Source organism: Spinacia oleracea, chromosome 1 (assembly GCF_020520425.1).
Source record: "Spinacia oleracea cultivar Varoflay chromosome 1, BTI_SOV_V1, whole genome shotgun sequence".
In the NCBI taxonomy this organism is placed as follows: domain Eukaryota; kingdom Viridiplantae; phylum Streptophyta; class Magnoliopsida; order Caryophyllales; family Amaranthaceae; genus Spinacia; species Spinacia oleracea.
In genome coordinates this window covers 87,474,283-87,498,158 of record NC_079487.1, presented here as the reverse complement: position 1 = coordinate 87,498,158, position 23,876 = coordinate 87,474,283, and the positions used below count along the sequence as shown (strand labels likewise).

Genomic DNA, 23,876 nt, shown 5'->3' with positions numbered 1-23,876 from the left:
TGGACAGGACATATCGGTTATGATCTAGATAGATCGATTCTGATCAAGATATATGATTTATGTTCTGGAATTCTGCAAGATCGGTTCTTATTTGGATAAGATCTAAACTGATTGGCTTTGATCTGAATATATAGGTTATGATTTGGACATGATTTGGACAACTCGGTTAGATACACTAGTTCAGATATAGACATAATCTGGATAGACCGAATCTGCTCTGAGCATATTAGTTCTAATCTTGAAAGATCAATTTTGTTCTAAACAGGGAGAAAAGGGAGAGATAGGAAGAGAGAAACTGTCAGTTATTATCTTATTCAATAGACAAAATATGTACACACCATACATCATATAGGGTAAGGATATAATGGGCATCCACACTAATATATATTTTATAGCACTCCCCTTGGATATCCATTATCCAAAACAATGCAATGCCTTATAATGCACATGAAATGTTGCCTCATTAAAAACCTTGACAGGAAAACGCAGTGCGATAAAATCATGGTTAAGAGAAAAAGAGTGCAACACGCATTTACTCCCTCTAATGATAACATCACTGAATGTCTTTGAGACATCGCAATCCAATGAGGTTAATTAACTTTTGAAATGTAGTAGCAGGAAGCGCCTTAGTAAATAAATCTTCTAAATTTGCACTTGAACGAATCTGTAGGTCATTTATATCGCCATTCTTTTGAAGTTCATGTGTGAAAAAGAATTTTGATGAGATGTGCTTTGTTCTATCACCTTTGATGTATCCTTCCTTGAGTTGTGTAATTCATGTTGCATTATCCACATATAACAATGTTGGTGCCTCTTTCCCGGATGATAAACCACAATCTTCTCTTACATGTTGAATCACATACCTTAGCCATACACATTCACCACTAACCTCGTGATATTGCTAAAATCTCAGAAGGGTTAGAAGCATTAGTTGTTATAGTTTGTTTCATTGAACGGCAAGAAATGGCATTACCTCCACATGTGAATAGATATCTAATTTGAGACCGATCATTATGAGGATCAGATGAATACCCTGCATTTGCAAAAACAATTAAACCTTCTTTGGATAGATTTGGAAAGAACAAACCCATTCTTTCGTACATTGTAGGTAACGAAGTACATGTTTAATCTCATTCCAATGCCTCTGGGTTCGCAATGAGCTAAACCTCGCTAACAAACTCAAAGAAAATGATATGTCAGGTCTTTTATTGTAATACCTCGTATTTTTAAGTAATTATAAATATATTTAATTATTTTATAGAATTTATAAATAAAGTTGCATTTAAATATATATATATATATATATATTTAAATATATTTTTATTAATTAAAATTTATTAAATATTTTTAATTGGAGAGAATTTTTTTATTTTAAGTTGGGGATTTTAATTGGGTTTTAAGAAAAGAAAAAGAATTTTAAAATATTCTAGCACAATTCACTCCCAAGTTCAAGTCCAAACAATTCAGCAAACCCAGTTCCCTTTTCATGGAAGCCCGAAAGGGAATTTCCTAAGCCTAACCCATTAATGATTCTGCAACTTATAAATACAAGTTTAATTCTCACAAATCCCTACACAATAATTTCATTAAACCCTAATCTCTAATTTCTCTCCTCTCTTTTATCTCTCCTCCCTCACAACACCCACACTTCTCTTTTTCGTCTCTTCTCTTACCGCGTTCGACGAGCAGCAACAGGGCCAGCACACGGCCAACCACTACTACAAAAATGGGCAAAGAGTGAAGGAAATAATGCCCTTGGTCTAAGTTTGCATTTAATACTAAGTCTAATAAATGCGGTTTAGTATTAAATAAGCAAGTTAATTATTCAGTGAGGTCAAGTGATCTGAATGCCTAGCTAGAGGCCGCTTCAGTTCAAGTGGAATTAATATTATTAATGCTTCATCTTACTCTTGACTAAACCCGTAGGGTCACACAAATAGTACGTGAACGGATCAAGTATTTAGGTGAATATTATATTCAGTAAATACTCTAATTATGGATCTTCGGAAATGGCTTATGTTGGTTTCAGTGGCAGCTAAACAAACTGTCACAAACACAAAGAAAGAATATTTGCCGGAAAAGAAGATATTACCGGAAACGAAAATATGGTTCATAATGGAAATATAAATATTATCGAATACGAGGATATTGTTGGAAACAGAAATATGGTTCGTATCGGGAATATTATCAGAAATAAAAATATTGTCGTAATCGGAAATATTGCCGGAAACGGAAATATTATCAGAATTGGAATTATTGTCGAATTCGGAAATAATGTCGGAATCGGAAATATTATCGGAAACGTAAATATTATTCAAAACGGAAATATTTTCCGGAATCGGGAAAAAAATCGGAAGCACAAAACGAGCGACGAGCCATTGTACGAACGATGGCCCATCGCTCGATAGGTCGTGGCAGCATCGCCAAGCAGCTGAGCCGGCGCGCCAGCAAGCAAGGGCCAGCGCTACTAGCCAGCGCACATGGCAGCAACAAGCTGGCCTGCACTGTTGGGCCAGTGCTGTTGGGCCGCTGCTTGTGCCAGCACACATGGGCAACTTGCGTGTCAATCTGCCGATTGCCTTAAATGGTTTATTTGAGTTTTGGTATTTTTGTGAAAATTGCCTAAAACTTAAAATAAAGATTTTCTGCATGTTTCCTAAAATCTAATGTTTCCTAAACTTTATTATTAAGGTTATGGAAACTTAGGGTTTTCCTATTTCCTATATATACGTGATCTATGATCATAATACACACACGAGTTTTCATACTTGGTGTATCACAATAAAAGTGAGATCCCGAATTAATAACACCTTAGATTAAATTCTAGTTGGTTGAACTTAAGGCGGATCCGAACAATAACGAGTTTTCATGTAATGTGTTCACATTAGTTCAGATAAAATAATTTTGAACAAAAGAAATTGAACCAAATAGAGCCATTGGATCAAATCAAACACTTTTTATGATAAAAAAGACAAAACCTAGGCTAGCTCCATTTGATTTGACGGAAATCACTTTTTCGGAAAACAATTTTCCCATTTTCATTTGTTTGTTTTGCTTATGGTGGAAAACTCTTGAGAGGTTTCGAAGAGGCGACTCTCTCGAACCCCATGGGAAGACCTTGCAAGCAAGCTAACCAGCCCATAAATGGGAAGAAGACCATGGATAACCCAACAATGGTGTGTCATGTGACGCACGCACAAGCTCTCGTCCCTCCTGCTTCAGTAATGGAGGTTGGGGATGACAACTCAGTTTCGACGATTTCATACCCAGATATCAAACAAATGCTCGATGATTAGATTATTTCCCCTGAGTCTGGCCTGCGTGAATTGTAGCAACAATCACAGGTAAAATCGAACTTTAATGCTTGGTTATCTGGACTAAGTAATGGCAAGAATATTTGTACCCATTTTTCTGGGGGGAATGGACCAATATTTGAACCAGTTCTTTCTAGTTCAGATGACCCTATTCCGCAGATTAATTTGGATGATGATGTTTTTAAAACGCATAAACTTATTCAGATTGAATTGGAAGATATTTAAGATGAAATTTCTTATTGGCAATCATCTGTGGTTTGTTATGTTTTGGGTGCAAATCCATCGCAAAATGCGATGACTGGATTTGTACATAGAATTTGGGGGAAATTCGGGATTGATAAGGTCTCATTGGTGGGGAGAGGAGTGTTCCTGGTACGATTTAAGACTATGGAGAATTTCCAGAAAGTAATGCAAGAGAGTACACAATTTTTGAATTCCAAACCAGTCATGGTGAAACCATGGACTACTGACCAGAATTTTGCAAAGGATCCTATTAAACTGCTTCCCACCTGGATAAAATTGACTGGTTTAGATGTTAAATTTTGGGGAGAATAAGAGTCTTAACAAGATTGCTGGCCTAATTGGTCGAGTAATCAAAGTGGACCAAGACACTCTTCACAGGGATAAACTAATGTTTGCTAAGGTCCTTGTGGAGGTCTGCATTGATCAAAACTTCCCTACTGAAATCCAGTTTATGGATGAAAAATGGGTAGTCATACACCAAGCAGTAGAGAATGATTGGCTTCCCATTACTTGTTGGTTGTGTAAGGGTATTGGTCACAAGCAGGAGGCTTGTACAAGGAGGAATAATCAGGGTAAGAAGAGATGGCTACCTAAGGTAGTTCAGCCTGTCAGGGTTACCACCATGGCCCAAGATGTTGTTGTAACTAAGCCAATTGTGCCTAACTCAGCCATCTCCTCTCCTGAGCATGATGGGTTTGTTCTAGCAACTGGTTTCAGTAGACAGAAATCCACTCAACTAAAATATGTGAGCATTGGTAACAAGTTTCATGCTCTAGAGGTGGATGGAAATACAGATGCGCACATAGAAGTTCTTCACAATACTGTGGGATTGGAGATTGAATCAGGGCAAGAGGTGATCACCCTTGGGCCCGATGGATAGCATTCTCTACTGGAATTTAAGGGGGCTAAACAAGAAAGATAAGAAAAAATTGGTTAGAGGTATGCTTACTTCTCATCAAATCAAACTGTTTGGCCTCATGTAATAACAGTGAAAGCTCACATAATGGGAGACTTATACCTAAATGTTTTCCCATCCTGGTGCTTCACTTCTAATATTAGTTGCCACAAAAATGGTAGAATTGTTGTTGCTTGGGACCCAGACTCATTTATGGTTGACATCATTCATATGGACCCTCAGATGATTCATTGTTCTGTCACTCCTAGGTGTTCTGGTAATGATTTCTTCTGCACTTTAATTTATGGTATGAATGATAGGAAAGGGAGAGAACCTCCATGGGCACAGTTAACGTTTATCTCTTCTTTGTAATGGTGCATGGATTGTCAAGGGGGTTCAACTCCCTCATGGACTTGGGTTGATAGGATAGGGTCCACTATCACGGCTTCATAGGTTCAACCGATAAGATCATGCATGAAATTCTATAGACTAGCTGAGATCAAGACTATAGGGAGACACTTTACTTGGAATAACAAGCAAGATGGGGTGGATAGAGTCTTCTCTAGGATTGACAGGGTGTTGGAAAATGTGATGCTCTACAGGACAATGTTGAGGCTTCCTTTTTATTTGAAGGGAATTTTGACCATTGCCCTATGGTTCTCTCTAGTTACACTGCAAGGGCATAAAGGAACCCATTTAAATTCTTCAATATGTGCATCACTGCTCCTGGATATCATGAGCTCATTGATAAGAATTGGAGTAGATAAGTGCATGGATGCCCTATGTACAGAGTGTTATAGAAAATGAAATGGATAAAAGCTAATTTCAAAGTCTTGAATAAGGCATTCAGCAATGTGTAAGTTGATAAACACAGGAGCTATAATGCTTTCTTGGAGTCTCAAGGACATATGCATGCTGATCCTTGTAATGCTTCACTAGTCACTGCAGAGAGAAGTGTTGCTCAGGCTTATAAATTGGCCAGTGAGAGATATATGTCTTTTCTACAATAGACTGCCAAGGTCCATTGGATACAAAATGGTGATGAGAACTCTAAGGCCTTCCACCCGAGTATCAAACACAGAAGAAAGCAAAACAAGATCCACTCTATCCAAAATGAGCATGGTGAGTGGATTGAAACAGATGAGGGGTGCAGGATGCTTTTGTTCAGTTCTACAAAGATCTTTTTTGTTCACAAAAGGATAATATAAGCCATGTTCACACTATGATTATGGATAAAGGATCTAGACTCATAGAAGCTCACAAAAACAAGCTCAACTATGTGTTCACTATGGAGGATGTTAAATATGTTCTTGATGATATCCCATGTAATAAAGCTCCAGGGATGGATGGGTTTGGTAGCCTGTTCTTCAAACTCTCATGGGTCACTCTGAAACATTATGTCCATGCTGATGTTTCATACTTTTTCCTTACAGGGAAAATCCCGAAGAAGGTAAATGTTACCTCTATTACACTTGTTCCTAAGGTCAGTGTTCCTGCAACTGTGGGGGACTTTAGGCCTATTGCCTGTTGTTTAGTCATTTATAAATGCATTTCTAACCTTTTGTGTGAGAAGCTCAACTACGTCCTTCCTAATATTATCTCCCCTAATCAGGGTGCTTTTTAGTTGGTAGATCTATCCTGCATAATGTGCTTGTGTGCTAGGATTTGGTTAAGATGTATAGGAACAGTCAAAAAGCTAAATGTTGTCTGATGAAGCTTAACTTGAGGAAAGCTTATGATACAATTGAATGGGAGTTTATTAAAGAGGTCATAAAAGATCTTGGCTTCCCTGTTCACTTCATCAACCTAATTATGACTTGCCTCACCACTACTCAGTACTCCATTTTGATAAATGGTGTCCCCACTGATCTTATTCAGCCTAAGAGAGGATTGAGACATGGAGATCCCCTCTCCCCTATCCTCTTCACTTTGTGTATGGAGTACTTCTTTAGAGCAATGATTACAGTCAGTGAACACCCCCTCTTAAAATTTCATCCAAGATGTAGAAAATTATCTCTTAATCACATATGCTTTGCTGATGATTTATTGATTTTATGCAAAGGAGACAATGATTTTATCAAGCTCGTGATGGATGGATTCCAGTTGTTCTCAGACACTAATGGTCTAACTGTTAATGCCTCTAAGTCGTCCATTTATTGTTGTGGCCTCAGTAGTTATGACATGGATATATTGCTAAAAAACAGGATTTTAGTTTGGTTCCCTTCCTTTCAGGTATCTAGGAGTTCCCATCAGTACCTGCAAATTGAAGCAATATGAATGTGAAGCTCTGGTGGAAAAATGGTCCTTAGAATCAAAGTTTGGAGTTTCGGGAATATCTCCTTTGTTGGCATGATGCAACTGGTTAACTTTTTCTGATGAGCATTTGTGTTTGTTGGGCACAGATATTCATTTTTCCAAAAGTTGTGTTAAGGAAAATTAATGCTACTTGCAGAGCCTTCTTATGGAATGGAAACTATGATGATTGTAGGCCTAGTGTAGTGGCATGGGATCAATGGTGTTGGCCTAAAAAGCAAGGGGGTTGGGGGTTTAGGAATCTCATTTTATGGAACCAAGCTGCTGTAGGCAAGCTGGCTTGGGCTATTGCTCAAAAGAAAGATAATTTGTGGGTAAAGTGGGTTCATTCCCTTTACATCAAGAATAAGCCTTGGGTCCAGTTCACACCCTCTTCTCCCGCAAGTTGAGTGCTGAAGTTCATATGTCAAGTTAAAGATCAGTTTGTCCAGAATGTCTCTTCTCATTGGCTTGCTGCTCCTAGATACTCTATAAAAAAGATCTACCAAACTAATCTTACTCAGAGGGAGAATGTTCAGTGGCGCATGTATGTTTGGAACGGGTTGTCTGTTCCTAAACGTAGGTTCGTCCTTTGGCTTGCTACTCAAGATAAGTTAAAAACCAGAGTTAGGCTATATAGCTTGGGAATCACTCATGGTTGTGTATGGCTAATTTGTTGTACTGCTCCAGAAACTGTGGACCATTTGTTCTTCAAGTGTGTCTATATATAGCTATGATTCTGGCACTGAAATCCTGAAATGGCTAGGCTTGTCTCACTGCAAATCTGGCATCAGTTGCCTTCTCAAATGGCTCAAGAGATCTGCAACTAGTGCATTCACAAGAACTGTTGCATACACCACTACAACTGCTTTGGTTTATCACTTATGGAGAGCTATGAATACTGTTATTTGGAAATTTCAGGTGCCTGCAATTCGGAATCTTCTTAAGGAGATTCAGCATGATGTTAGATGTAACCTGATTGGAAAAAAGGTGCACAGTAAGAAAGTGTATTGGTTTAATAAAATGTAATAGGGGTTTTCCCTTTGGGGTTGCAGCGTCTCATGTCACTACAACAAACAGGATCAAAGAGGGCGAAAAAAGTCGCCCTCTTTGATCAAAATATCGCCCTTTTAACTTTTATGGGAGAAATAAAAATCGTCCTTAACTCGCCCTGTTAGGTTCGTCCTATTAGCTTTCTACAACAACTCCATTTGCTCGCCCTTTTTTATCAAAACCAAAGAGGGCAAATAATTTTCGCCTTCTTTGTTTGAAAACAAGGAAGGCAACTTAAATTTCGCCCTCTTTGATTGTTTTTCGCCCTCTAATTAAAATATTTTAAATAGGGCAATTCTGTTTCCCCTGTTTGTTCAAAATCAAAGAGGGCAACTTGATAAAGTCGCCCTTTTTGTTCTATTTTTTATTTTAAAATAAATAAATCTGGTGAACTAACAAGTATATTACACCTTTCAAAAACTATGATACTGGGACTTTAACATTTATGTCCATCTTGGGAGAGTAAAAGTATATAGACAACAAGCATTTGAATCCATACAACTATTATGGTTAGATCAAAACTAACTTCGGTATATTTCCATCAAAAAAGAGAGGAACAATTCACTATAGCTATTACATGCTTATATCAAATGATTGTCCAGCCAACTCAAAACCTACTCGATCAATCATCATATGCTTGTTCTCTTTTGTGCTCTTCTCTACGCTTTATGCTCCTCAGTTTTCCTACAAGACCAATACATTTTCCAGCATAAGGCATTTATTAGCTGCATATGGTGTAGACACCAACAGAACTGAATATGAGGTTTGCAACTCTCATATTCAGTATACTGACTTTCTAAACCAGTAGATCAGATTTCAGATGATCAAACTTTAGGTGATTCAAAGTACATGTAACCAGAGGCAAGTAAGATAATCTAATAGTGCCATTTCTTTGTTGCAAATTAACTCAGAAGCACAGAATTCTCAATGATTTAATTTAAATTATACACATACGCACAAATGGCATACACACACATGCAAGGTTTGAACAGACATATAATTTTCTTGAAATTGTAACCTGTAAAATTGTTGCTCATCTCTTTTAAGTCATGACTTCAATAACTTGGTGAATAACTTGGAGAATAAGTCACATATTTACAGGGAAAAAAGTTGTACTCTCTTAACATTTTTGTGATCAATCTTATGAGAATACATACATCTGATCCCTGGACTGTTTGAAGGGTTTTATTTTCTTCTTATGTTTATATTAGTGTTACGAATTCAAATATTAAATAATTACCTCAGAATAAGTTGTGTGATCGTACGCAAGGCCCTTACCTAAAGCAAAAGGCACAAGAAAACAAAGAAGAAGATGAAGAAAATGATATCAATAATAAATTGCATAAGGAAATAAACAGGGATGATAGAGTGAGAATTTTCAAGACAGAGCGAACCATATGTTAGTATAACATCATCTTTTAGGAGGAACCAGAACAACAGCAAAAGTATGTAGGTATTATCTTTCATGCTATTTTCCTAGGCTGGAATCTGTTTGTATAAGTGAAATGTGTTTCCTAGAAATCGTTCTTTGAAACTGCAACAGAGTGGATACGATGTGCAATGTCCAAAACCGGGATCGGACGAATGATAGTGAGGGAAAACATCAAACTCTGTTGGCTCCCCATCTACCAAAACTCTCTCAATCTCCAAATTCTCATAATGCAAACCAATAACCCCATTATCAGGGACAACAATCTCCAGCTCGGTGTAACTACATAATTGCAAAACCAAAAATAAATTAAGGTTACTCAAACAAGTCATGTGAACATACCAAACAGAACTCTATACAAGTGAATTTTCCAGCACATAACCTGTCAATTCGAACCTCTTGGCTCAACAAAATACTCGTACACTAGAACCTCAAGTAGATGATAAACCAGTATCTAAGTTTTTGTATTTCCATAGTTTGTAAACATAATCTTTCCTGAGTTCTATTCATATCACAATGTTCGTGGTTCAAATCATCCTTTTCATTGAACTTTATGCCATACAGCAACACTACCAGTACAGAGCACTAATATAAAGCAGCACAATATATATCAAGTAAACCATCAAGAACTACTATTATCATCATTCATACTAAGCTAATTGTATATACTGTAAGTCATATTATAATTTAAACTTAACAAATTACCAATACATTCAAGATAATCACATTTCTTAGTCATCATAGAAACTACCTTCTCAGCCAAGATCCTATCACCGACATCAAGCGTGGGGTACATCGAAGATGAAGGAATAGACCTAGGCTCAGCAGGTGAATCCAAACATGAAGCTAAAAAAAGCTAGGGATTGATAATTGAAACGTATATCAGCAGATGAAAGGACGTGTGCCAAATGCCAGAACAAAAACACAAATGAAAGGGAGAAAAATATTACCAAGAAAATCCCCAAAGTCTAAGAAGAAGCCAACATCCAGGTGTTTGGACAACTGCAGAGCACCCGAGTCATATAAAAACAATCAGAGCCGAGGAAAACCAATCAATTACAACAAAATTGCTCTAACATGGAACTTGAACAAAATAAAATTTCTATCTAATTTATTCAAACAAAAGTAATTGCAAAATCTGGGGATAAGAGTGAGAGAAAAAAGTTACTGATTCTAGCAAATCTTTTGGATTGGAGGGAGAGCTTATCAAATCGTCTGAAATCTTATTGCCGAAACCGATCAAATCTGTAAGCGATTTGAACTAATCGTCAAGCAACAATATCAAATATGCAAGCAATTCGAACTAATCTTCAAGCAATTCACACTAATCTTCAAGCAATTCGATCAAATCAACAACCAACTCAAACTAAATCGAATTACGATAACAGTTAACCTAATATTGCATATTGAAACAAATTCGCAAATTCATAAGGAAAAATCGCAACATATTTTACGAATCATAGTACTAATCACGAAATTCGAACCAAAAAACGCTAAACATCAACCAATTGTAGAATAATTGCCTTCAACATAACTAATTTTAAGGAAAGAATAAGAGATTCGTACCTTTTTGAGATTTTTTGAACAAATCGATTTCTAGGGTTCCAGAAAATTTGCAAAGAAAAACTATTTTTTTCTTTTTGAATCGGGAAGAAGAGAATGGAAATTCAAGTTTATCTGGATCAAGTCGGTTAAAAAGGAAAATGAAGGATTAGAAGAAACTTGGGAGGAGAAGACGAAGAATCTTTCATCCTCTTTTGTTAATATTACTCTGGTTAATTATTAAAGGGCAACCAAAACATTTCGCCCTCTTTGGTAGCTGCATTAAAGGGCAATCAAAACATTTCGCCCTCTTTGTTAGTTATACCCAATATCAAAAAGGCAGTTAGATAAATTTGCCCTGTTTGCTCATATCAACAAGGAAAATACAATATCGCCCTATTTGATCCGTTCTACTAGGACAATTTTATTATCGCCTTTCTTTTGATGATAAAATCGTCCTCCTTGCTTCTGATTCTTGTAGTGTGTGTGACCAGCCACACCATCAACTTGATGGTGTGACGTGTACGTGCAATTAATATGGAGAAAGTTATTGACGAGTGTTACCTAACGTTCTATGCTAGTGTTACTTATACATAGTATTCGCCGTTACTTTTCTTTCTTTACTGCAATTTCTTGAATTTTATGTTAGAGGTTGCTTCTTTTCAAAGAAAAAAAAATGTTAGAGGTTGCTTGTATAGACTGGTGGTACTTGATTTTATATGTTGGTATTACTTGTACAGTGTATTGGTTGTTACTTTTCTTATTTTATTCCAGTTTCATGTTAAAGGTTCCTTGTATAGACCGATGTTACTTGACTTTCTATGATGATGTTACTTATACGTTGTATTCGCTGTTATTTTTTCTTTGTTTTACTACAGTTCTTGAATTTCATGTTTGAGGTTTCTTATATAGTCTAGTGTTACTTGAATTTCTGTGTTGGTGTTAGTTTTAGTTATTGCAGTTTCTTCAATTTTATGTTAAAGGTTCCTTGTATAGATTGATGTTACTTGAATTTCTATGTCGGTGTTACTTATACATTGTATTCGCTGTTACTTTTCTTGGTTTATTGCATTTTCTTCAATTTCATGTTAGATGTTATTTGTATATACTGATGTTACTTTATTTTCTATGCTGATGTTACTTTATTTTCTGGCTTTAAACGCATTGGGCTTATTGTAAGTGTGAACATGTCACACCATCAAGTTGATGTTGTGGCTGGTCACATATAAGACTTGAGGTTGGGGTTGTTGGCTGAGTGTTCTTAGCCTTCTGTTTGGCTTGGGCTGCAGGAGAAACCTGTTTCTCCTCCTCCCTCCCTTGGTGTAATTGGTTTGATTGATTAATGAAATCTTAACTTGTCAAAAAAAATGGTGGAAAACCATTTTTCTAGTGTTGGAAAACTATTTTCCCAATGGTGGGAAGCAACTTTCTCAAAGTAGAAAACAAATTTTCTTTTGAAAATAAGGTATGTTGCACCTTCCTCTTTTCTCTCTTACATTTCTTTTTCCTTCTCCTATTCATCTCTCATTTCCATCTTTTTCCTATAATTTTTCTTGTCAGGAAAAACAGATAAAAAAATATTATTTTCTGTCCCTTAAAAATATTTTCCGTTGAAAAGTTAGGTTTCCATTAAAACAAACGAGGTTAATCTTAAATAAGCATTAAAAAAAGAAAAAAAAAAATCCAGCCGGCAATATATTGACATAGTTGCACATGTATATAAAGATAAATATATTGACATAGTTGCAAGTCTAGCAACCATATTGTCGACAAGAGAATCTACGATTTAAATTCATGAAATTGCATCAAATCACCATATTTTCATATATCTTTGGCTTCCTCTTTTCCTCTGAATCCACTATCAAATGTCAAACCTAAGCGCAAGTATATTTGTAAAATTAATATGCCATTACTGTTGATATATAGTGTACTTTTTTGGGTAAACCGTCTTATCGATACAAAACTCATCTCTCATATTTAACGAACTAAGCATTTTATAGAGGGAAAACATATAATATTGAGTTCATAATTCAACCAAATCATGTTACTTTGACAAACATAAAACAAAAAACTGAAAATTGAAAGTAATACCCAACAAGACCATCAAAATGTAAATCTCAATAAGATGCATCATGCATGTAGTTAGAAATAGTGGAATCATATATGTACAAAACTCCATCAAAAATTGTCTTATCGAGACGAAACTCACCTTGGATTAAGCCAACTAACCCAAGTTAGCTAACTAGATCGAGCTTTAGTAGGGGGAATAAATACTGTACTCGATCAAATTGCAAATGTTTGTCATAGGCTTATCCATATATTTACAAGAATATCTCCATATTCCATGATGTGCATATTTCACTCAAATGAAATGACTTCATACTAAGCTTCAAGATAATGATCATGGAATAATTGCCTAACCCTTCTTTAATCTTTAAGGAGTATCCAAATCAAATTAATCTATGTTGTTTCATTTAGATTTAAACTCATAATCGAACCTCTTTTGTTTTTGTCTAATCATGTTTCATTAATAATCTAATTAAGGTAGATTTATTTTTAAAAATATTATCCACAATATATTAGTCAACAAAACCATCAAATTGTTATTGAAATTAGTGGTTATGGGCCCATAATAGTGATTAATTCCTCATGTAATTATAACATTAACAATTATACATATGGCCCCACCATATAACTAAAGTAAAAGAGATATGATGATTATAGGAAATAGCTTAGGTCACTAATCACTAGGGCCTCAAATTAGTTAATACGAAAGTAGCACTATCACAGTAGTTCATCGTTTTATGATGGTGCGTGTGACTCTCCGGGCCATGCACGAGCCCGTATAAGAGAAAAGTCTTGTCATATATAAGCATGATAAAGTTTCATTCTAAAACCAGTTCGTTATATGTAGAGCTACTCATATTATAGGAGTCAATTCCTCTCTATTTTTTCAACGTGAGATAACTAATCTAATTTTCACATATGTGGATTATATTCTTAACATGCCTCAATCGGTAATATAGAATATACTCTTCCGGTTTCTTATGAGGTTGTCTCGATTGCCTTTTAGGTTTCTCCTATTTAAGTTTATAGGAAGGTGTTTGATTGATAATATAATGTTGCACTTCCCTCTAAACAAAAGTTTGCTTAATTATTCAGACAACTTTGAACACTTCTTAGAAATTGAAAATTCAAGGAAAACGAAATTCATATAAAATGATCGATACTCCTAGATTCAATATTTCAATCAAAGGACTACTTAATCAGTAAGGTAACATTTTTAAGTAAAGTAAATATTAAGGAATGAGATAATTAATTTATAAGGGATAGAGGGTGTAATGTAAGTTTTTCGACTAATCCAAATTCGAGGTGACTCAACCTGATGGCAACTCTTCAAACCGATTAGCATATTATACAATCTGAAAAGCATAAAATTTGTGACTGTATATATATTGAAATTACTTTGAGGGGAAGAACAATTTGGTGTAGTGACTTTACCAACAATTCTATATTCTTTATTTCTTTATTCAATCATCTTCTTTTGCAGGTTAATGAGTACATATTGGCCAGGCTGATATCATCTCCATAACAGAATTTCAGTGCCTTTCCACTGTAGCTTTTCAAATGGACTCGTGGGGCAGATCATGAATCCAAAATACTTAATATTGGATTCCGGATTAGATTTGCACTTAGACCATAAATTTTCATTTTTTTTACTAAGGCAATTAAGAAAAAAAATGTCCTATTAGGCCAGAATTCTATACGTGCAAGTCGATTCAGCTCGGATTAACAAGCTGATTAAGGTTTTGTTCTCTTCACCTTATTTGTATGGTTTATTGCTTATTTTTCTTAAAATTAGACAAAACGAGCAAAATTCATATCATATCAGACTAGAAAAAGTAAAAACACTCACAGAAAACAATCAGACTAGACTAGGCTAGACCGGACGACACTGGACTAGAAACTAGAGAAATCAGACTAGACTGGACTAGATGAACAGGGACTAAGCCATTCATGGGTAATCATCCAATCATTAAAATGCCCATGACCGAGACTAGTACTACTTCGGTTACTTAAGGTTCTTTACACTTACTATTTGCACGAACTCTAATTAATGCAATATTTAATTACCATATATTTAATTTTGTATGTGAAAAATTTATACAAAGTTGATATTATGAAAATATAAACCGAGACCAATCTAACAAGATATTACATGATAAATTTTTATGTATATAATAGTGATAATTTACGGTCAAATTTTTCATACTTTGAACACATTCCAAGGTGTAAAAAACTTTCAGGAACGGACGTGTACTTAATTACCAAAAGGCTAAGCTTAACTTAGTGCACTTAGAGTATATATATTACTAGTATTACATGCACGCGGTGCATGCGAAGATATATAAAATAACAAAATTATGTTAGTAGAAATAATTATTCGCAAGTTTCTCTACAGAAAAAGTAGACTTCAAAATAATTTGGGGATGTATTTTTATTATGGAATATATTTGTTTGATTGAATTATGTTTTTAAAATTTAAATTTAAATATGATTTATTTGTGACAATATGATAACGTGGCATAATAAATACTAGAAAGGAAAAATAAATTATGTGAATAAGGAGTATATATATTTGGTTGTGATTAAGTGTTTGATTGTGATCGACTTTTTTTTTTTGATTTATGACTTTTTGTATGTTGTGATTAGGGGTGTAAGTGGACTTGGAAAAGTCCAAAGTCCAATCCAATCCAATCCAAATTGTCGGACTGGACCGGACTTGAAAAAGTTTGGATCGGATTCGGACTTAAATTTTCAAGTCCAATTTTTTTTGGACTGGACTTGGACTCAATTCCTTGGAGTTCAAAAATCCAATTAAGTCCAAAGTTTATAATTTTTATTCTATAAATAGAGCTATTTATCCTATAAAAAATGTTGAAATTTGCGGTTTTTGGGCCTTGACATAATATGATGGGTAATAACTCTAATAAGTTTATAACCAAAACCCTAACCCTAATATTTGTCATGAGCTTATATTTACCCTATAAAATAAGTCGTAACCTTATTTTTCCCAAACTTATTTTTTGCACCCTCTCTTCTGACGGCTATATGTTGTATGACTTCAATCCTCTCTCATTGTTCCATAATTTTCCACACTTTCATAAGTCTTGCCATTATTTTAAAGATGTAGCCATAATTTTCTGAACATAGCCCAATAATCATCAGCAATCTACGTAGCTATGTACGAAGTATTTTGGTTGGTTTAATTCTTAATACTTTGTTTGCATTTTCGTTAACATTTTGATTTGCATTTATAGTGTAGCTTTACCAAGATATTATTTAAGTATTTATTGGGTTTAAAATTATTTTACAGTACGAACGATAAGATTTATTAAAAAAATTGGATCGGACTGGATCGGATTCGGACTTAAGAAAATTTATTTAGATCGGACTGGATCGGACTCGTGAAAGCTTTGGATCGGACTTGGACTCAAATATTCGAGTCCAACAAAATTCGGATTGGATTTGGACTTGACAAAGTCCAATCCAATCCATCCAATTTACACCCCTAGTTGTGATTAAATCAATTTGACTAACTAATTTTCTTTTATGCCTTTTTATTTTATTTTATTTTACTCACAAATAATGCTAATATAATTGATAAATAGTATTAAATTTGATTGACTAATTTTCTTTTATGTCTTTTAATTTATTTTATTTTACAACTAATATCCATATTATTTGTAAGTAGTATGGGCGTTTTAGACTATTTGGGAGACAACAAAACTTCATTTACGAAAAATACATGACTTCAGAAGTTCCTTAAAATAGAGAGATATTGTAATATACTTATTTTATTTTATAACGTATGTATTTATTGATCGATCGACATATTATTTTTATGATGAGGCCCAATTTTAAAAATAGTGGAGAATATGGGACTAATTAAAAGGTCCCTTGAAGCAATCAATCATTAACAAAAGATTATGATATGAAGGAAATTAAACATGATTATCTTAGCAATAGAAGTGCATATTAGATGTTGGGTTAGCATATATTTTAATTAAACTAAATAATTACATGATTACTTTTATTTAAGTTGGCATATACTGATATACCAATATAATATTCCATATAGAAACTTCAAAATAACTAATCATCTTGTGACAATCATGTAATTAATAACAATATAATACGAAGTAATATAATTTGAAATGATAAAACATGAAAAGGTATAGGAATAAGTTCATGTGGCAAAGTTTCATACATTTAGTAACAGAATATATAAAGTTACTAGGTAGTACAGTATGCACTATGCTCGTTAAGTACACCTTTTAAAGCTTAATCAATTGGTTTAATTGGAAAGTAACTAACATATATATTCATTCAAGTACATATACACATTATCTTCGAATTGTGGATGTCAATCAATGCATAAGAACTTTGCAATTTTATATGACTCGTATGTTTAAGAGACATAATTTTTTGGCCGAAGGCCGGCATCGAAACGATAAGCCGGATTAAGCTACCTCTCCTACGTGCACCAATTAATAGGCCGAACTAAGCACGCTAGCTTTGATTTGTAAATGTTAAAAATTATATGTATATATGCATCTAGTCATTATCTTTGTGTTGTATATTAACAAGGTCATGATCTAGTGGTCAACACCAATGACACGTGTACGGTATATCATAAATTCGAATCCACCGTTCCCATTTGTATATAGTTAATTTGATTGCCCTTATATCTCATTTGTACCAAAAATAAATTAAAATGATGTTCTGCCAAAGAGAAAACGAAAAATCATCTAGACTACTACTCCCTCCGTTTCTTTTTGTTGTATCCGTTTCCATTTTAAGCGTTTCATATTGTTGTATCCATTTAGAATCTATTCTATTTTTGGACATACATTTTACCCAAATTCTTATATGAGACTGTCCTCACCATCAACTGATGGTGAGACCAGTTCACACTTGCGAATTTAGGTATGTTACTTCTATAGTTTAGACATGTTACTTTTTTTTATAATTTTAGAGGAAGATACTTTTTTTAGTTTAGGTATGTTACTTCTATAGTTTATACATGTTACTTTTTTTATACGGAGTAGTTTTAGGGGAGATATCTTCTTAGTTTAGGTATGTTACTTTTATAGTTTAGACATGTTACTTTTTTTTTATATAATTTTAGAGGAAATACTTTTCTTAGTTTAGGTATGTTAATTCTATAGTTTATACATGTTACTTTTTTTTATACGAAATAGTTTTAGGGGAGATACCTTCTTAGTTTAGGTATGTTAATTCTATAGTTTAGACATGTTACTTTTTTTTTTAATAATTTTAGAGGAGGTATTTTTTTTAGTTTAGGTATGTTACTTCAATAGTTTAGACATGTTACTTTTTTTTTTATATGGAGTAGTTTTAGGGGAGATACCTTTTTAGTTTAGATATGTTACTTCTATAGTTTAGACATGTTACTTTTTTTATACGGATTAGTTTTAGGGGAGGTACCTTTTTAATTTATATATTACTTCTATAGTTTAGACATGTTACTTTTTTTTGTAATGTTAGATGAGGTACTTTTTTAGTTTAGTTATATTACTTCTATAGTTTAGACATGTTCCTTTTTTTTTTGTATGGAATAGTTTTAGGGGAGGTACCTTTTTAATTTATATATTACTTCTATAGTTTAGACATGTTACTTTTTTTTGTAATGTTAGATGAGGTACTTTTTTAGTTTAGGTATGTTACTTCTATAGTTTAGACATGTTACTTTTTTTATACGGATTAGTTTTAGGGGAGGTACCTTTTTAATTTATATATTACTTCTATAGTTTAGACATGTTACTTTTTTTTGTAATGTTAGATGAGGTACTTTTTTAGTTTAGGTATGTTACTTCTATAGTTTAGACATGTTACTTTTTTTTTTTTATAATTTTATTGGAGGTACTTTTTTAGTTTAGGTAAGTTACTTCTATAATTTAGATATGTTACATTTTTTTTTATAGTTTTAGGGGAGATACCTTCTTAGTTTAGGTATGTTACTTTTATAGTTTAGACATGTTACTTTTTTTTGTAATGTTAGATGAGGTACTTTTTTAGTTTAGTTATATTACTTCTATAGTTTAGACATGTTCCTTTTTTTTTTGTATGGAATAGTTTTAGGGGAGGTACATTTTTAGTTTAGGTATGTTACTTCTATAGTTTAGACATGTTACTTTTTTTTTTTTATAATTTTATTGGAGGTACTTTTTTAGTTTAGGTAAGTTACTTCTATAATTTAGATATGTTACATTTTTTTTTTTATAGTTTTAGGGGAGGTACGCTATTGGTTTCGCATTCGTCACACCATCAAGTTGATGGTGTGACTGGTCTCACAGGAAACGCGCTGTACATTTTATCCTAAAATACCCTCACATTTCTATCTAATTACCAAAATACCCAAAGATTTTACCCATATTCCCACCTAATTTTTCCCACTCATAATATTTAATTCTTTTCCCTTCCCCATATACCCACTCTCTCACCTCCTTTATCACCCATCATTATCACTCCTCTCTCTTACCTTATTTCTTTATTATTTTCTCACTCCTTTATTTATTATAATCTCTTACACCCAATCATTTTTCTTACACCCAATCATTAAATTTATACCCATACAAACCAATTAATATTTCAATTTTCTTAAAAACCACACCAGATTCCAAATTGATACATCAAAAAGAAATGGAGGGAGTACATACTTTAATTTTTTTGTCGGATATACATAGAGATAAAAAAATATATAACTAAAATTTGTCATAATTAACGTAAGGGGGTTTATACACAACCATTCCTTTATTTAATTTAATGGTTTAAATTAATAACCTACATGTGAGTTGGGACTCATTTGTTCCACACGAATTTTTTTTGGATGAGATCTTATCAGGTTAATATAGCCTGATTGTCGACGTTAGACACGACTTGGCGTAGTGGAATTTATGATAGTTTGTATATATGTACTTTGTAGTCATTTTTGTGGTAAGTTGGTAGTATTTAGACGCGGCGTATATGAGTTAGACGCAACTCGATAATTAAGGTGTTCTTTTTGAAGTAGTGATAACCTTGAGACATACGTTTTAGAGGAAGAATAATGATGATCATATTGATTCAGTTGAATTGGCGTGACATTATTGGACTCACAATCATATACACTGACATCACTGAGAAACAGAATAAAACATGAATGTTGATGATGATGATTAAGATGATGAATTAGTATTATGGGCTATGGATAATGGATTGGATATAAAGGTGTCATCAACTCGTCAACATGCTGCTAACTAAGTGCTAACTATATTTGAGATAATTGAAATCAGAGAGAACGAACTTGCTCATCAGTCATGGCCTAAACCAAACAATTATCTGAAGATATTAGTCATGTGGACTAATATTGTCAAAATTTATTAATCTTAAACTTATTCTATATGGACTTATTAACTTTGAATTTATCTTATCTAAACTTATCTTGTCTAATCGTATTAATATATCATGAAATAGGTGAAAGTAACATAGGGAGAATAGAGCCATGAACTTGTCTTTAAATAAACTTTCTACTGCATTACTTATTAAATCTTATTTGAACTTAGGTATAATTTCTATTTAAACGTGATTATCTTGATTGAAATTTAACTCGTGCTATCATCACAGTATATTAGCAAGGTAATCCGTATATATAAGAGGCAAATGGGGAAATAGGGAGTACACTACTCCGTAGTACGTTGGTGCGCATGGCTTGGTGGGAGTGTGGGACTTGGAGGCCCTCTTCATTATTGCCCATTACTAGAGTTTTACTACTAGTAGTAGTATTAGTATTAGGTTACCGAGCTTTCATGCAAGTTGTGAGTGAGTCCCAATTTACCGCAACACAACCAATAATAGAACAACTAGCTTTCTTTATACTTGTACTACTAGTAATAATTATGCGGGCCCATCACAAAACCATTTGCTAAGGTACACAATGGGCCCTCTCCTGAAACGACGTAACTCCATTTTGATACACAAATAGAACTGTAAAAGGAAAAAACTGACCCAATTTGACCGCAATCCATACAAAATGAAGTGATTTGGAAAAACAACTGATTAGTGTCACGGGCGATGTTTCTGATAGTAGAATAATAGATTAATTAGATTATTATATTATTTGTTTTGAATTTTATTTAATTTGTTAGATTACTATGTATCTTGTTTTGAGTATGCTTTAATAAATTTTATCATGTAAGGATTTCTAACTCGTAAAATTAATGACTAATTAGTGATGAGAAACTATTAAGAAATTATTCAATTCACTTTTCTAATTATATTGATTGAATAATTTTGAACGTATAAGAAATAACAAAATGAGTTGTGGCATAGTGGTTAAAATATGTGACTATCAAATGAGAGGTCATAGCGGCATGTGGCGAGATGACACTTTTTACCTTGGAGTTTTAACAATAGTATAGATTCATGCATCTATAATATAGATCGGACACATTAATGTAACCTACGTACGTAAACTATTATCTGATATGACCTGAGTCGATTATACTCTATCGGGCCATAACCAACCTTAAACGACTCCGTTTAACATTTCTATACGTATTAAGGTGAGAGGAATATAGGATAGGATCAAAACCAAATGAAAAGTTGCCCCTGAAATAGGTGTTAGTTTAATTATTGGCTTCTTAATTGTTCAATTGCCCATTTTGTTAGGCTAGCTAGCTAACTCTTTCCAACAACACAACATCATCCTATCTGTGATCCTTTTAATTACTCGATCCACTCCATCAAATAATCTCTCTCCTACTTTTCTTTTCTTTTCTTTTTCTCTTATAAATACACCCTCACACCCCCATCACACACTCACATCATCACAACAACAACAACACCCCAAATAATAAAAACACCCCTTTTCTTCCTAGTGAAAAAACAGGACATAAACATGAGGATGACCACTTTCGTACACCCCACCTTAACCCCGGAGAAGAACACATTCTCCATTGCTCCAGCATCAACCACGACGTTCTCAACACAGCCGAGATCACCATGGCACTCGCCGGTGCCTTACCTTTTCGGAGGCTTAGCGGCGATGCTCGGCCTAATAGCCTTTGCCCTCTTGATATTGGCTTGCTCTTACTGGAAATTGGCTAGAAACGACGACGATGCCCAACGACAAGGCAATGAGGGAGGGGATATTGAGAATGGTGAGAAAGTAGATGGAGTTAGTAAGATGAATGGAATTCCTGTTTATGAAGAGAAGATTGTGGTTATTATGGCTGGCAATGATAAGCCTACTTTCTTAGCTACCCCTGCCTTAATGTTGTTGCCCAACATAATTTCTAATGATCATCTAAAGGTTAGTAATAACAATATTGCTAAGGATCAAGATGAGGGAACCAATGATGATGAGAAGCCTAAAGAAGATGAAACCACTCACCCACATATTTAATTAATTACTAAACCTCTTCTTAGGGTAACAAACACAGGGTAAGGATTCTCTCCAGTTACTGGACCATCGAGTTATTAGATTTAGAGAGACATGAACTATTTCTCTAGTTACTTGACCATCCATTAACTTGAGATAAACTCAACCCATCAATTTTGAAATTAGCTTAGAATGACCCATATGGATATATATATATATATATATATATATATATTTTTTTTTTATCTTTTTCCCCTCTTTTTTGGTTACCTTGCGGGAAATGTATACAAGAGGAGAAATTATTTTCGACTCTGTTATGTAATATTTCGTGTGTAAGTTGATATGGAATTATTTCTTCATTACTTAATATGATTTGTTTTCTTCTCAATTTTCGGCCAAAATGATCGCGAAAATATGCATTATTTCTAGTTGGAATTATATATGATGAAATCTAATTAGAACCAACATTGAAAAGTTATAGAAAAAAGTACAATTTTTCATTCATGCATGCATGAAAATAACAATGTTACTAATTTGTACAAAGAGTGGTTAGGGTCCATTAAATATAATGTTTATGATGTTTAAAAAATACTCCGTATTAAGAAAAAGTATAGTAAATCCCATGTTAAATGAAGTTTGTACAATTTATCATCTTCTGTTCCCTCTTTAATGTAAGAGGAAAAGACAAATTATGTATAACTATCTATATGATCGAGTCCATTTTACTTGAAAGTAATTTCGTTATTTTATACTCCACTCAACATCTAAATTCAAAATCCATGGCTATATATTAGCCTTTATATCTACTCATTGTCTCATTGTACACTACCTAAAAAGGGGTGAAGCAAAAGAAAAGTTTACAACAAAATTAAAGTTGTAATTTTAATTACATCCTCAATATCTTTAGAAGATACAAACTTTTGTAAAAGATTATCTACTAGTTTATTCAGACGACTACTTATATATATGTTAACCAACACTTACCGAGATGACATAATATTATATATGGTCTGACATTAAATAAGTGTAAGAACATCTCATACACACGGTAATTGAAAATTGAGAGCTTAGATTTAAATAATTTACTCTAAAATGAAATGGATGCTCAACAGTCATAAATTTGTTCGATAATGGGTAAGTGGAGAATATATTTTGTACATATATTTGTTTTGTGATTGCGCGCTTGAGTGATTGATTAGAAGTGGGGAAGGGGGAACATATTCTTAAGCCAATGAAATGATCAAATGAATTAAAGTGTAAAAAGAAAGGCAATTTGTGATTAACTTTGTTGGGAGACGAATAACCGGGAGGCGGGAACGAGGAAATTTATGTTGCGGAACCGGAGAATGCTAGAGCGATGCCCAAAATGTTCTTATACTATCTCTGTTTTAAAAAGATCTTTATAGTCAATATTTGCACGAACTCCCATGTAATATTTAACTACTAATATATTCAACCCAAATTCTTATATGAGACTGTTCTCACCATCAACTGATGGTGAGACCAATTCACACTTGCGAATTTAGGTATGTTACTTCTATAGTTTAGACATGTTACTTTTTTTTTTTTATATAATTTTAGAGGAGGTATTTTTTTTAGTTTAGTTATGTTACTTCTATAGTTTATACATGTTATTTTTTTTATACGGAGTAGTTTTAGGGG

At 33.7% G+C, this 23,876-nt stretch overlaps 1 protein-coding gene and 2 long non-coding RNA genes across 5 annotated transcripts; 2 read left to right on the top strand and 1 right to left on the bottom strand.

Annotated features, from left to right (window-relative positions):
• Positions 1-8,201: 8,201 nt before the first annotated feature.
• LOC110775494 (uncharacterized) lies at positions 8,202-11,169 on the bottom strand. Of its 3 annotated transcripts, XR_002529774.2 has the most exons (7): positions 10,793-11,162; positions 10,395-10,471; positions 10,177-10,228; positions 9,978-10,082; positions 9,192-9,508; positions 9,038-9,075; positions 8,202-8,481 (listed from the first exon to the last, which is right to left on the bottom strand). It is a non-coding gene; the product is annotated as an uncharacterized lncRNA (long non-coding RNA). The 3 variants fall into 3 exon arrangements; XR_002529775.2 differs by lacking the exon at positions 9,978-10,082 and having other exon boundaries at positions 10,793-11,169; XR_002529776.2 differs by lacking the exon at positions 9,192-9,508.
• Positions 11,170-11,343: 174 nt separating this feature from the next.
• Positions 11,344-14,589, top strand: LOC130467218 (uncharacterized). The gene is made up of 2 exons (XR_008927345.1): positions 11,344-12,233; positions 14,319-14,589. It is a non-coding gene; the product is annotated as an uncharacterized lncRNA (long non-coding RNA).
• Positions 14,590-21,636: 7,047 nt separating this feature from the next.
• LOC110775491 (protein GLUTAMINE DUMPER 5) lies at positions 21,637-22,581 on the top strand. The gene has a single exon (XM_021980092.2). It carries the CDS (start codon positions 21,732-21,734, stop codon positions 22,236-22,238), a length of 507 nt encoding a protein of 168 aa, XP_021835784.1. The 5' UTR covers positions 21,637-21,731; the 3' UTR covers positions 22,239-22,581.
• Positions 22,582-23,876: the final 1,295 nt, after the last annotated feature.